The following is a 13,009-nucleotide window of genomic DNA, read 5'->3' as shown; positions in this document are numbered from 1 at the left end:
AAACAATTTTTTCCTGAGATGAAAATAATTTTGGAAGTAATTAACTTTTTTCTGCAGGCATCACCAAAGCAGATGGAGCCACATGTTGTATTTGGTACTGATTTGATGTCAGATGCATAAAACAAAAACTGAGGACCAAAAAAATCCAAACTGTCTGCTCTCTAACTAGAGATGTCAGTGCTGATCAATAATCAATAAGTAATTCATTTCTAATAGGCTTTTTTTAAAAAGTAATATGCCCTCTGTAAGCAAAAACAAAAACCCACGTGGTGTACATCTGAATATGTAGCATAGAGCAGTATCAAGGTGGAAAAGCCATCTACACAGCTGCCTGATGCTTCTTTACATGTTTCATTTATACCAAGATCTCCCAATGTTTTTGATAGCTGATGCTGTTTGAGTAAACTTGTACCAATGTGCTGCTTTTTTGGTTTTTTTCATCCATCTCTGCTTCTCATCTCCTCCAGTTTCTGGACCTTCTCTGTGTCTCCTTTCTGCTTCATCTTCCCAATCAGGAAGTCCAAGTGGACAATAGTGGATGCTGAATCAGCTTTCAGAGCGACCTGCTCCAGTCTGACAACATGTTGGTAGGACTCATCCAGGAACTGGGACTTCTCTGCTGTCAGCTGTTTCATTTCCTTTTCGAGATTTTCTAACAGGGTACACTCCTTCTCTTTTTCTTTTTGATACTTTTCATATTTCTGCTGTATTTCTTGTTTGTTCAGTGATGAATCAGCTGCTGTTTTCTTTGTTTCATTCACTTCCCCTGTACGAGTTTTTAACTGTCTGGCTTTCATCTCACATTCTGACACATTCTTTTCATACTTCTTTTTCATTTCTTCATTCGTCTTCATTACTCTCCTTGTCTTGGTCACATATTTCCACTTTTCTTTCACATGATCTGATGCAGGACACTTGTTGGTACAAACAGTGCAGAGACCTTTTTTCATGACCTCACAGTGTTCAGGTTTCCAGGCCATTGTGCATCCAGGATAGTGACAGTTCTCCTCACAGGCTGTACAGCAGACAGCTGCTTCATAAAAAACTAAACCCCACAGCCCACCATCAATGGGATCTTTCACTTTGTAGGGCTCATCAACTTCTACAGTGAACCTCTCATTCCTCTTCATCTCTTCTTCATGTTCCTTTATAGTTTGTTGGATTTTTAGAGCTTCTTCACGTTTCTGTTCTCCTTGGTTCTTTAGAGTTTCGTAGTTTTTTTTAACTTCTTCAAGCTTTTTCTTTTCTTCTCTTTGTTTTTCTTCATGTTTCTTCAGAGCTTCTTGCATCTGTCTGATTTCTCTCTGTTTCAGTTCACCCAGCTCGATTCTCTCTTTCAGGTTTTGGATGCAGGCTTTCAGTCTGATTCGTTCATTTAACACTTCACCTGTTTTCATCAGTTTTTGAGGATTAGATTTTCCCATGAAGTCTGTCAATTGATTCATGTTTTCCTGTGTGAGTTCCCATAAATGTTTTGAAAACTTATTTTCTTCTGTTCGGTCTTCATACTGTGAGTTATTAAATAGGAAGTAAACTGGCTGATTCTTCTCATTTTTGGCACATTTAATTTTTGCATCTTCAAGAGCTTTAAAAGCATTTTCAGGTCTGCTTCCATCTGAGTGTGTGACCAGAGCTACAATGTTTTTCTCCATGATTTTTCCAAACAGAGACATCACTGAATCAAAGACGTACATCAGTCGGTCACTCAGTCGATTATCACTCGCCTTCATGACCAAACCCGCTGCATGAACTTCATGGACTCCATCATCTGATCCAAACAAGTCCAATAATCTGTGACTGATGATGTCATCATGTTCGATCCCTCTGGTATTTCCATATCCAGGAGTATCGATGATGGTCAGAGAGTAGGGCAGAGTTTTATCTTCAAACCCAAAGATCTCGTACACGATCACATCTGATGTCTGAGTTTCTGTCTGACTTCTGTCCTCCTCCTCTATGATCTGAAACCAGACTCTATCCTCCCACTTCACTCCCATGGAGTAGTTGAGCAGAGCGTTGATCAGTGTAGATTTTCCTGCTCCTGTTTCTCCCACAAGTAAGATGGTTTTATTTGTCTTCCCTGGATTTTTTTCTCCAACACTCATTCTCGTCAGAGTTCCAAACTTCTGTTTCTTTGGTCTGAGCTGGTAGACAGCAGGAGGTCCTGAACTGATCAGCACACTTGTGGAGATGATGTCTTTCAGTGAGATATTACTTGTCCTGGAGAAAAAGGAGAGTTTCAATCAGAGGGCAGAGTGAGTGCAGAACTCTTTATGAGTACTGATATCTGTAGTGATGCAGCTGCTGTACAGCTCAGACTTTTTACAAACACTGTGAAGTTATAAATGAAATAAACCTGCAGACACAAACATGGTGACAAAAACTGAACATTTATGTGATCAAAATGCAGAAATTAGATGAGGTCATTTTCTCTCTGTTAGAAATCAATAATTAATTAATTTTAGGTCACACCTTTGTTTCACAGGAAACTGAGTCAGAGATCAATCAGCTTCACTGTCTACTCATTCAAAGAGAAACTAATATTCAAACACTGATTTAATACTTTTAACACCAATGAACATCTTTTCACCATGATGTTCATGATGTAAAACTAAAATAATACATATTATCTCAAGAAAACAAAATTTTCTGTTGCTTAACTATGAAATATTTTTGGTGCAGTGATTTTTTGCATACAGGTATGACAGAATAGCTTTAGTGTTTTGTTTTTTAAACTTCGGTATGAACTTATACAAAATGCAGCAAGATATTTAAAAAACAACAGTTTTATTGATTATAAAATACATAGTATCGGATTCATATTGGTAATTGCAGATATCTAAATTTATAATATTGGTGTCGGACATAATAAAGTGGTATCGTGCCATCTCTAGTCAAGATTATTGTGGACTTCAGGAAGCACACAGCCCCACTCCCCCCAATCATCCTGACTGACATCCTCATCACCACTGTGGACTCACTCCGCTTCCTGGGTACCACCATCAACTCTACACTGCAATCATCGAATCCATCCTCACCTCCTCCATCAGGGACAAACAGAGACTGCAGCGTGTTGTGCGCTCTGCTAAGAAGGTGATTGGCTGCAGACTCCCATCTCTGCAGGACCTGTACACCTCCAGGACACTGGGGCGTGCAGCTCGGATCACAGCTGACCCTTCTCACCCTGGACACAGTCTGTTTGACCTGCTCCCCTCAGGCAGGAGGCTCCGGTCCATTTGCACCAGAACCTCTCACCATAAGAACAGTTTCTTCCCCTCTGCTGTTGGACTCATGAACAATAACAATATGACTGTTCCCACCACTAACACATGACCCTACACTGTGTTCACTGCATCTGTTCCATTTTTGCACTGATCATCACCTGCACTCATATATCTGCTTAGCACATTTAATTTTAATTTTTATGTTTATTTAAGTGTTCTCTTACAGTATGTTTGCACTAAGTACCGCAGCAATTTCCTAATGTTGTAAACCTGTTCAACATTTGGCAATAAAACTCTTTCTGATTCTGATTCTGAACAGATTGAAGTTTCCTGGTGCAATGAAAACACTCTATGGATGTGTGGCTTAGAATTCAGTGATGGTCTGATAAAGAACGCTCAAGGCCCCTGTTGTGTTTGCCCTGAGGGGATGTGCACAGCCATGATGATAAGTGGTAAATTTCTTCGGCAAGTCAAAGAGTCTCCATTTAACAGTGAGCAGCTCTGTGTCAGGAGACACTGACATCTGAATGAAAGGTTGACTGTGCAACAAAAATGGAAAAAAAATTACTGGGTAACTGTGGCAGGTTTCTTCAGGCATGCTAAGTGTTGGATGAGGAGAAAATAATGGAAAGTGTTCAAAGTGTCTCCTGTGACTTTGATGGAGACTGCAGGATGATTTACAAAAACCTTCAACAGATCTATATCTTACCTGACAGTGGTCTTTGTAGAGCTTTCACACAGCTTCTTTCCTGACTCTCCCAGATTGTTGTGTCTCAGGTCAAGCTCTGTCAGACGGCAGGATGGGGAGCTGAGAACTGAGGACAGGTAACCACAGCTTTTCTCTGACAGGTTACAGCCACTCAGTCTTTAATAGAGAAACAGAAGAAGAAATGTAATAACACCACAGTAATCACATGCACACACAGACACACAGACAGACACACAGACACACACACACAGACACACACACACACAGACACACAGACACACACACACACACACAGACACACACACACACACACACACACACACAGACACACACACACACACACACACACACAGCAGACTGAGGACTTAAAGATGTTCCGATCCTCATCAACATAGATGGAATGTAAATGTAATATATTTAATCTAAGGAGCTTGGAAAAAAAGGGAGTGTCTGGACTTGTTTAAGTTGCTTGAAGACGTTTCACCTCTCATCCGAGAAGCTTCTTCAGTTCTAAGGTCAAATGGCCGAGAGTCCCAGATTTAAACCCAGTGGGAGTTTCCCCCCAAAGAGGGACAAAGGACCCCCTGATGATCCTCTAATCACATGAGCCAAGGTGTGAAAGCGGGTGTGGGTCACAATCAGCCTGGGCCAACCCTCCTCAGGAAATCACATGATAGGGTGGGGCCAGGTTTCACAATGAGCTCACCCGAAACCCTGGCTGATTGTGACCCACACCCGCTTTCACACCTTGGCTCATGTGATTAGAGGATCATCAGGGGGTCCTTTGTCCCTCTTTGGGGGGATACTCCCACTGGGTTTAAATCTGGGACTCTCCACCATTTGACCTTAGAACTGAAGAAGCTTCTTGGATGAGAGGTGAAACGTCTTCAACCAACTTAAAGAAGTCCAGATGCTTTTCTTTTCCAAGCTCCTTAGACTACGATGACCTGCATGACTGAGAACCATCACAGACATAATATATTTAATATAAATTCAGAATGCAGAGTTTTCCAAATTATTTACTACTGCTTATATTAAATTTAAAATTGTAATATTGAAGCCAAGACATTTTATTGTTTTCTGAAGACAGGTGCTTTGGGTTGCATCCAATTATGGATGATAATGACTTAAACATGCTTTAGAGTCAGTCTCTGCTGACTCGTGTTAGTAACTAATGAAACACTTTATTCTGGGAAGACTTTTAGTAGCGTGCTATTATTCCGGACTTTGTGATGACAACCTCTGCCAATATGAGCAAAGGAAAAGGGGAAAACAACTAAGCTGGCATGTATTTATAATGTGTGAGTAACCAAATTTGTTAATGTGACAATATATAATATAATATAATGTCATATAATCCATCCATTCGCTTCCGCTTATCCTTTCCAGGGTCGCGGGGGGCGCTGGAGCCTTTCCCAGCTGTCATAGGGCGAGAGGCGGGGTACACCCTGGACAGGTCGCCAGTCTGTCGCAGGGCCAACACACAGGGACAGACAACCATTCACTCACACATTCACACCTAGTGGCAATTTGGATTATCCAATTAACCTATCCCCTCAAACTGCATGTCTTTGGATGGTGGGAGGAAGCCGGAGTACCCGGAGGGAACCCACGCAAACACGGGGAGAACATGCAAACTCCACACAGAAAGACCCCGGCCTGATGGTGGAATTGAACTCAGGACCTTCTTGCTGTGTGGCAACAGTGCTAACCACCGTGCCACCGTGCTGCCCTATCATATCATATAATATAATATAATTGTATAACTTTACACAAATTTAAAAGTGCTGTGATTTGGAGATGTGTCACTCTCTGAAGATTCTTTTACCCTGAGCTCAGGCTGCCACAGACGATTATTTTGATGGTCAACTAGTCACAGATTATTTTTGCGATAAGTTGACTAATCAGATCATGCATCCATCCATCCATCCATTCGCTTCCGCTTATCCTTTCCAGGGTCGCGGGGGGCGCTGGAGCCTATCCCAGCTGTCATAGGGCGAGAGGCGGGGTACACCCTGGACAGGTCGCCAGTCTGTCGCAGGGCCAACACACAAGGACAGACAACCATTCACACTCACATTCACTCACACATTCACACCTAGTGACAATTTGGATTATCCAATTAACCTATCCCCTCAAACTGCATGTCTTTGGACGGTGGGAGGAAGCCGGAGTATCCGGAGGGAACCCACGCAAACACGGGGAGAACATGCAAACTCCACACAGAAAGACCCCGGCCTGATGGTGGAATTGAACTCAGGACCTTCTTGCTGTGCGGCAACAGTGCTAACCACCGTGCCACCGTGCTGCCATCACGCAGCACGTGATGGCATCATGCATCCATCATGCATCATGCATCCATTGGATATAAAATGTATAGCTTATCATCCAAGCATGCATTTGCTCTCATTTAACTATCATTAGGTTACAGCTTAAAGTGTTTCAGGTATGTGCTAACTAAATAGAAAGACAAGATGATAGTTTATTAAACTATTAATGAAATTTGCAGATTGTCTCAGTAAAGTCATAAACTCAGCCGTCTGCTCCTTGCTATCTGAAGTATAACACGACACCGCAGTAAATTCTCAACCATATCACATTTCAGTTTAATCAGTTTTCTGTTTGACGTTTATTCAGCTGTGTAAAAACTATAACTTTAATTATAACCGATTTACTCACAACAAACAAACAACAAATAAAATACTGATAAAAAATACTGATAAAAGCCAAACAATAACATTTTTAAGTTATCTAAGTGACTTATATATCATGTTAAACCTGATTAGCGAAAGACCGCGGTGGGTTTGAAAATGATGTGTCGGGAGTTCGCTGTTCTCGCCCCAGCTAGCTATCGAGCTGGTGGGTAAAAGACGTCTCTGAAAACGTTGGAGCACGTTTACAAATATTTGATGTCTTGATAAACCGAGCAGATATTTCAAGTTTACACAGCTACATTCTCGCCTGAAAATATGTTAAAAGTTTATTTTGTGACCCAGAAAGAATAATTAGAGTGACATTAAAACTAAGTAGCTGCTGCCATTGTTGGAAACTGGAATTGGCTGGGTAATGGTATGAATTCACAATTTGTCTTTCGGGATCTTACAAAGCTTTAAACGACGCAAGAACTATTAAATTAGTCGTCGATGATTTTGATAGTTGATGTAATCGTGACTAGTAGACTAATCGTAGCAGCCCTACTCACAAGCTCATGTTTTTAACCTGTGCAACACTGGTAACTATCTCAGTTAGTAGCTGGTAATGGTGTTTGGGCTGATGCAAAGCAGAGTCAGTAAAACTGACTACAGTAAATTCTTGATGACTTGTGCAAGTACATTCATACTAACTACAGTATTCCTATAGGTCAAACTATAGAATGACACATAACGTTTCAGTTTTTGTGGACTTGCTACATTGTAGATCTATCAGTTAATTTATATTGCAGGAATTTTGTTATGTCGCGGGATTCTGTGGCCTACAACCAATGTTCCCTCTAAGCTGCGCACGTGCGCAATTGCGCACTGCTGGCACGGTCTCTGCGCACAGAAAATCTGCGTTGCGCACAAAAAAAATCTAACCTGAATTGAAATTAAAATTAATACTTTAACAATTCTGTTTTGCAGTGTTAGTCAGTAAGTGACTGGCTGCTCCCGTATGGGATTAGAACGATGCCACCTTATCCTATAGTCCAGCCAATAATGCGATTCACATTCGTATATACACAGCTAATCAACGTCGCTGACAGGCTATGACAGCGTCCTTATGTGCCAACACCGGTGTTTTAGCTAGCAAAGATGAGTGAAGCCACATTAATGACAACGTGTCCAACCATTGGAGATGTGAGCAGGACAGACGGAACAATTGACGGAAAAAGTGTGGACTTTATACCAGTTTTTAAATTGTGTTGATAGGCCACGTAAAACCAGAGTTATGATAAAATATCTGCAATGTTTGGTTTTCTTCCTGAATACTATCGTTGTTTATATTTACTGCAGGAAGAAACGGTAAAAACTGCATTTTATAAGGAAAACGCTCGAAAGCACTCTCCACCTGTGAGCAAAAACAAACCCCCACCCCCCTCTCTCTTTCCTATTCGTCCAAAACAGTACCATGTCAAACAATCAAAAAATGATATGGCAACGTGGCATCTAGTTGTTAAGAAACGGGGGGAAGTTTTAGGAGTGACGGCGGTGTTCTGAGATGTGAGAGATTTGAGACGTTTAGCGCAAATCTTGTGTAGTTAGTGTGTAGTTAGTGTGTAGTTAGTGTGTAGTGTAGTCAATAGTTTTGTTGTGTGTGTCAGAACAATGAGGCGACTGCTGAATGTTACAGGTGTTACAGCAGTGATACATCTCCTGTTGTCAGGCCTGCAGGTATCAGGCTGTTGTTCTCCTTTATCTCATAGTGGACACAAATTATTTTTTGGAGTGGCACAAATAATTTGTGTGGCATCAAATTTGATGCAGAACAGCTGATTGTTCTGTAAATAGTTTGAAATGTTTATTTAAAAATGCCTTGGCTGCATTTAAAAAAAATAGCTGCAAAAAACTTTGTTTGCCAAACTGAGTTACTTTTTTGAGGAGTAACTATATAATTAATTGGCCAGCATTGGTCATTATATCCTGTATTTTGCAGACATAAAGTTACAGGACTCTCTCCCAGACCACAGACTCATAATACAAGTCAGAGCTTTATAAAAAAGAAAAAAGAAAGTTGTGTTTTCAAATATGGAGTTCAAGTTTATTTTTACTTCCAATAGTGTTAACATACTACACAGGTCAATGGCTAGATTTTTTTACATTTTCATTGTAAGTGGGCTAAAGCAGTTTAAAAGTAGTCTAACATAAATGTAAATGCTGTAATTTGATTATTTTAATAAACATGTAACTTGGATGGATTAGATGCCGGCGCGACCACAGTGCACACGTCTGATGTCGCTCACAGTGGTCCAAGGGATCGCTCAGGGAGTTTGTGTGTTCGCTCAGACATGTGAAACATTAGAGGGAACATTGCCTACAAGTAATTTTCATTTTTTTTAGTTTAATTATTTCTCCAGTAAAATAAGCATTTTGTAGCCTAAAAAATTAATAACATGGAGTGTTAAGCGGCAGGAATGATAATTGGCACATGCAAAAAGAGCCAGATGAGGTGGTTCGGCTATCTGACAAGGACGCCTCCTGGGCCCTGAGGTGTTCCAGGCATGTCCCACTGGGACAAGTCCCTGGGCCACACCCATGAAATGCTGGAGAGATTATATCTCTCGGCTGGCCAGGGAACACCTTAGTGGCTGGGGAGAGGGAGGTCTGGGCTTCTCTGCTTGGGCTGCTGCACCGGATAAGCAGAAGAAGATGGATGGATGGGTTATAATAGCATTTGTATAAGAGCACGTGGAAGGTGTAAAGAATGTGGGGAAATTTTTTATGGCTTAAATATATAAGAACATTAACATTATTTATAATAAAATTAACTCTAACCATTAAATATGGTTTCTATTTTGTGGATTTTATAAAACCATTCCATTGTAGTAACACCTCTGAATGAGTCCTAACTAGGGCTGGGCCATATCATACCGTTCATGATAATACCGGTATAATGTCGGGCAACAATAAGAAAATGAAATGTCGCGATAGATTATGGGTAAAACGCGCATGGGCAGTGCCTTTGTTTTCATATGCACATGGCGGAAAGCGTGTGCCAGCGACGGAGAATGAGAAGAGCGAAAGTGGATCGTTAAATGAAACGGATGAACCAGAATTGGTTTGTAAAAATGCTGCAACTTCAGTGGTGGAACTGGTTTAGCTTTCGTCCGTCAGATACACAACAAAGCACTCTTTTTGGTAGCGCATGCTAGCAGGCCGTTGTTATTACCGTGTTTTTTGGAAAATACGGCACACTTAAAATCAATCCTTTGATTTTTCTGGAAATCGACAGTTCCCCTTATAATCCCGTGTGCCTTATGTATGAATTCTGGTTGTGCTTACTGACCTCGAAACGATTTTATGTACACGGCGCTCGAAAATCTGTCAAATGTTTTAGTCCGACTTTACTAAGCTACGAAGCCGCACCGCTTGATGGATTGTCGGAGCATTACGGCTATCGTAGGCAAGAGCCTCGCGGAGTGATACGTACTGTGCTTCAACATAATATTACCGTATTGTGTGTGTATAACATCTTTTTATGTTTTGTGGATATTATACATGGTTATGCTGAGGATATGTCGGCCAATTTCCACTGGAAATGCCTTTTTTTTTAAACTGTCAGCAAGGAATTTGCATTTGCACTGTTAAATTTTTATATAACTTTAATGCACATAAAAAACAGCTGCTTGTTTAAGTGAAAATACACCGATTTTTTTTTTTTGCACTAATAAAGTTGTGGAGTTGTAAAGTATTTTGTCTAGTGTCAATTATATCGTCAATTATATCGTTATCGCAAATTTTCAAATGTATATCGTGATAAATATTTGGGGTCATATCGCCCTGCTCTAGTCCTAACCTGACAGTTTGCAGTTTACAGTGTGGATTATTCAGTAGAGAAGAAATCAGCTTCACTTCTGAATCCTGCAGCTTGTTGTTACTCAGGTCCAGCTCTGTCACACTGGAGGACTTCGAGCCAAGAAGTGAACACAGAGCTTCAAAGCTTCTCTCTGAGAGATTACAGCCATTCAGCCTGGGAATAAAAAAGACAAACTGTAAAACCAATTTATTTTTCTTTCCTGAAAGAAACAACAATATAATAATTCCACTCACAGAGCTTTGTTGGAGGCTTCAACCACTGGTAGCAGCCCTAGAAAAGCCTTTTCTGAAGCAGAGTATTTCTTCAAGTCAAACACATCCAGATCTTTTTGTGATGACAGTATGATGAAGGCCAGGGCTGACCACTGAGCAGGAGAAAGATCATCTAAGACTGTTCCTGATTTCAGGAACTGCTGGATCTCCTCCACTAGAGAACCATCCTTCAGCTCATTCAGACACAGGAACAAGCTGATTCTTCTCTCAGGAGATGGATTTTCTCTGACCTTCTTCCTCACATAGTCTACTGTTAGCTTAATGGTCTGTGAGTTACTTCCTGTCTGTGTCAGCAGGTCTTGTAATGGAGGTTTGTTGGTCTGCAGTGAAAGGCCCAGAAGGAAGTGGAGGAACAAGTCAAAGTGTCCATCCAGACTCTGTACAGCTTTGTCAACAGTGTTGATGTAGATCTCTGGTAGATGTGTTTGACTAAAAGGATTTCCAGTTCTCCTCACACAATCCTGTGATTTAGCCTCCATGTTTTTGATGTGAGAGTCTAGGACCATAAAAAGTGCAGCCAAAAACTCCACTACACTCCGATGGACAAAGCTGAACACTTTGTTCCCATCCTTCCTGCGCTGATGTTCCTCTTTAAAGAGGCATGAGAACATCTTTGGATACACAGAGACTCCAGTGAAAGTGTTTTTGTCGTCTGTTATTTCTTCTTCACTGAACATCAGGCTGTCTTTCTGCAGCTGGTTAAAAGCCAGTTTTATAATCATCTTAATGAACTGGATGCTTTTTTCTAAACCATACCTTGGTTTTAAATGTTTCATCTGAACATTCAGGAGTTTCATGTAAACCTCAGTCAGGGTCTTGGGCAGCTGTCCTCCCTCTCTGGTTTCCAGCACATCCTCCAGAACTGTAGCAGTGATCCAGCAGAAGACTGGGATGTGGCACATGATGTGGAGGCTTCGTGATGTCCTGATGTGGGAGATGATCCTGCTGGCCTGCTCCTCATCTCTGAATCTCTTCCTGAAGTACTCCTCCTTCTGTGGGTCAGTGAACCCTCTGACCTCTGTCACCATGTCAACACAGTCAGGAGGGATCTGATTGGCTGCTGCAGGCCGTGTGGTTATCCAGAGGCGAGCAGAGGGAAGCAGTTTCCCCCTGATGAGGTTTGTCAGCAGCACATCCACTGAGGTGGACTCTGTGACATCAACAGGTACTTTTTCTCTGACAGTAAAGTCCAGCTGAAGGCAACTCTCATCCAGTCCATCCAACACAAACATAAGTTTATATTCACTCTTTTCAAAGTTTGAGTTTCCTGATGTCTGCAGTTTTGTGAGGATGTTATTTAGCTCCTCCTCTTTTATGTGCACACTTTCAGGGATACATCTGTGGATGAGTTTGGGAAAGCTGTACTCTTCATCACTTTGCAAATTCAGCTCACTAAACATGAAGGGAAGCACCAGATCTACATCCTGATTGGTTCTTTTTTCAACCCAATCTAGCACAAACTTGTGCACCAGGAAGGTTTTACCACTTCCTGCCTGCCCAGCAGTCAGCACAGTTCTTATACTCTTTTTAATGCCAGAAGGGGGTGTGAAGATGTTTCTGATTTCAGTTTCTGCAGGCCTTCCAGAGGCCATTTCAATATGCCTGAACTGATTAGTGGTGCTGTCTTCTCCTCCAGCTGTGATGTAGAGTTTAGTGTAAATGTCATCCAGGCACTTCTCATCTTTCTTTGATGTCCATCCTTCTTGCTTGTACTTAAACCTGACCTGAAGGTTTGACTGAAGCCTCTCTCTGTAATGTGTGATGGGTAGAGGAGACTTCACATCTGTACAAACATGTAAAGAACAAAGTGTTAAACTTTCTTCCCACACAGACTTAAATGCATCATGTCAATTTTATCTATATAGCACATTTTATTACCTTGTAATATTGTATTAAATGTATTAAATCTGATTCTTTTTCATTCTTTTCTGGCAGAGAAAAAACCGACTCAGGAGTGGTCAAAACATTTATAATTCTTTTATTTAATCGTATTCCGGAAGAGAGAGACAAGCGCAGCGCAAAGCCAGTTGTAAAAATCTCTAGCATTAGAAACCAAAAATGTGTATCATATAGTTGTTATTTTGGTCCTTTACACATCACACATATTTTCGATTAAAACAACTCCTTGTGGCCTGACTTGATGTGTGTGTGTTACTTAATTCCACTTTTTCTCCCTGTACTGGTTTCCTGTATTTTATTAATATGCCTCTGCATCTCTGCACTAAACTTCCTGTTTCTCAGTCTGGCTGAGCACTTGGTTTGTGAGTCAAAGCTGGCCTTGCTTAATACAG

The 13,009-nt window shown here is 41.1% G+C and overlaps 1 protein-coding gene across 2 annotated transcripts; it reads right to left on the bottom strand.

Annotated features, from left to right (window-relative positions):
• Nucleotides 1–226: 226 nt before the first annotated feature.
• On the bottom strand, nt 227–11,622 carry LOC100696246 (uncharacterized). 2 transcript variants are annotated; one of them, XM_019354978.2, is made up of 4 exons: nt 10,680–11,622; nt 10,426–10,599; nt 3,934–4,089; nt 227–2,220 (listed from the first exon to the last, which is right to left on the bottom strand). In XM_019354978.2, exons 1-4 carry the CDS (start codon nt 11,618–11,620, stop codon nt 438–440), a joined length of 3,054 nt encoding a protein of 1,017 aa, XP_019210523.2. In that variant the 5' UTR covers nt 11,621–11,622; the 3' UTR covers nt 227–437. The 2 variants fall into 2 exon arrangements, with proteins under 2 accessions (XP_019210523.2, XP_025760223.1); XM_025904438.1 differs by lacking the exon at nt 3,934–4,089.
• Between the last annotated feature and the right edge of the window lie 1,387 nt (nt 11,623–13,009).

The sequence above is a fragment of the Oreochromis niloticus genome, unplaced genomic scaffold, assembly GCF_001858045.2.
Source record: "Oreochromis niloticus isolate F11D_XX unplaced genomic scaffold, O_niloticus_UMD_NMBU tig00001623_pilon, whole genome shotgun sequence".
NCBI classification, from domain to species: domain Eukaryota; kingdom Metazoa; phylum Chordata; class Actinopteri; order Cichliformes; family Cichlidae; genus Oreochromis; species Oreochromis niloticus.
This window is presented reverse-complemented; position numbering and strand designations above follow the sequence as displayed.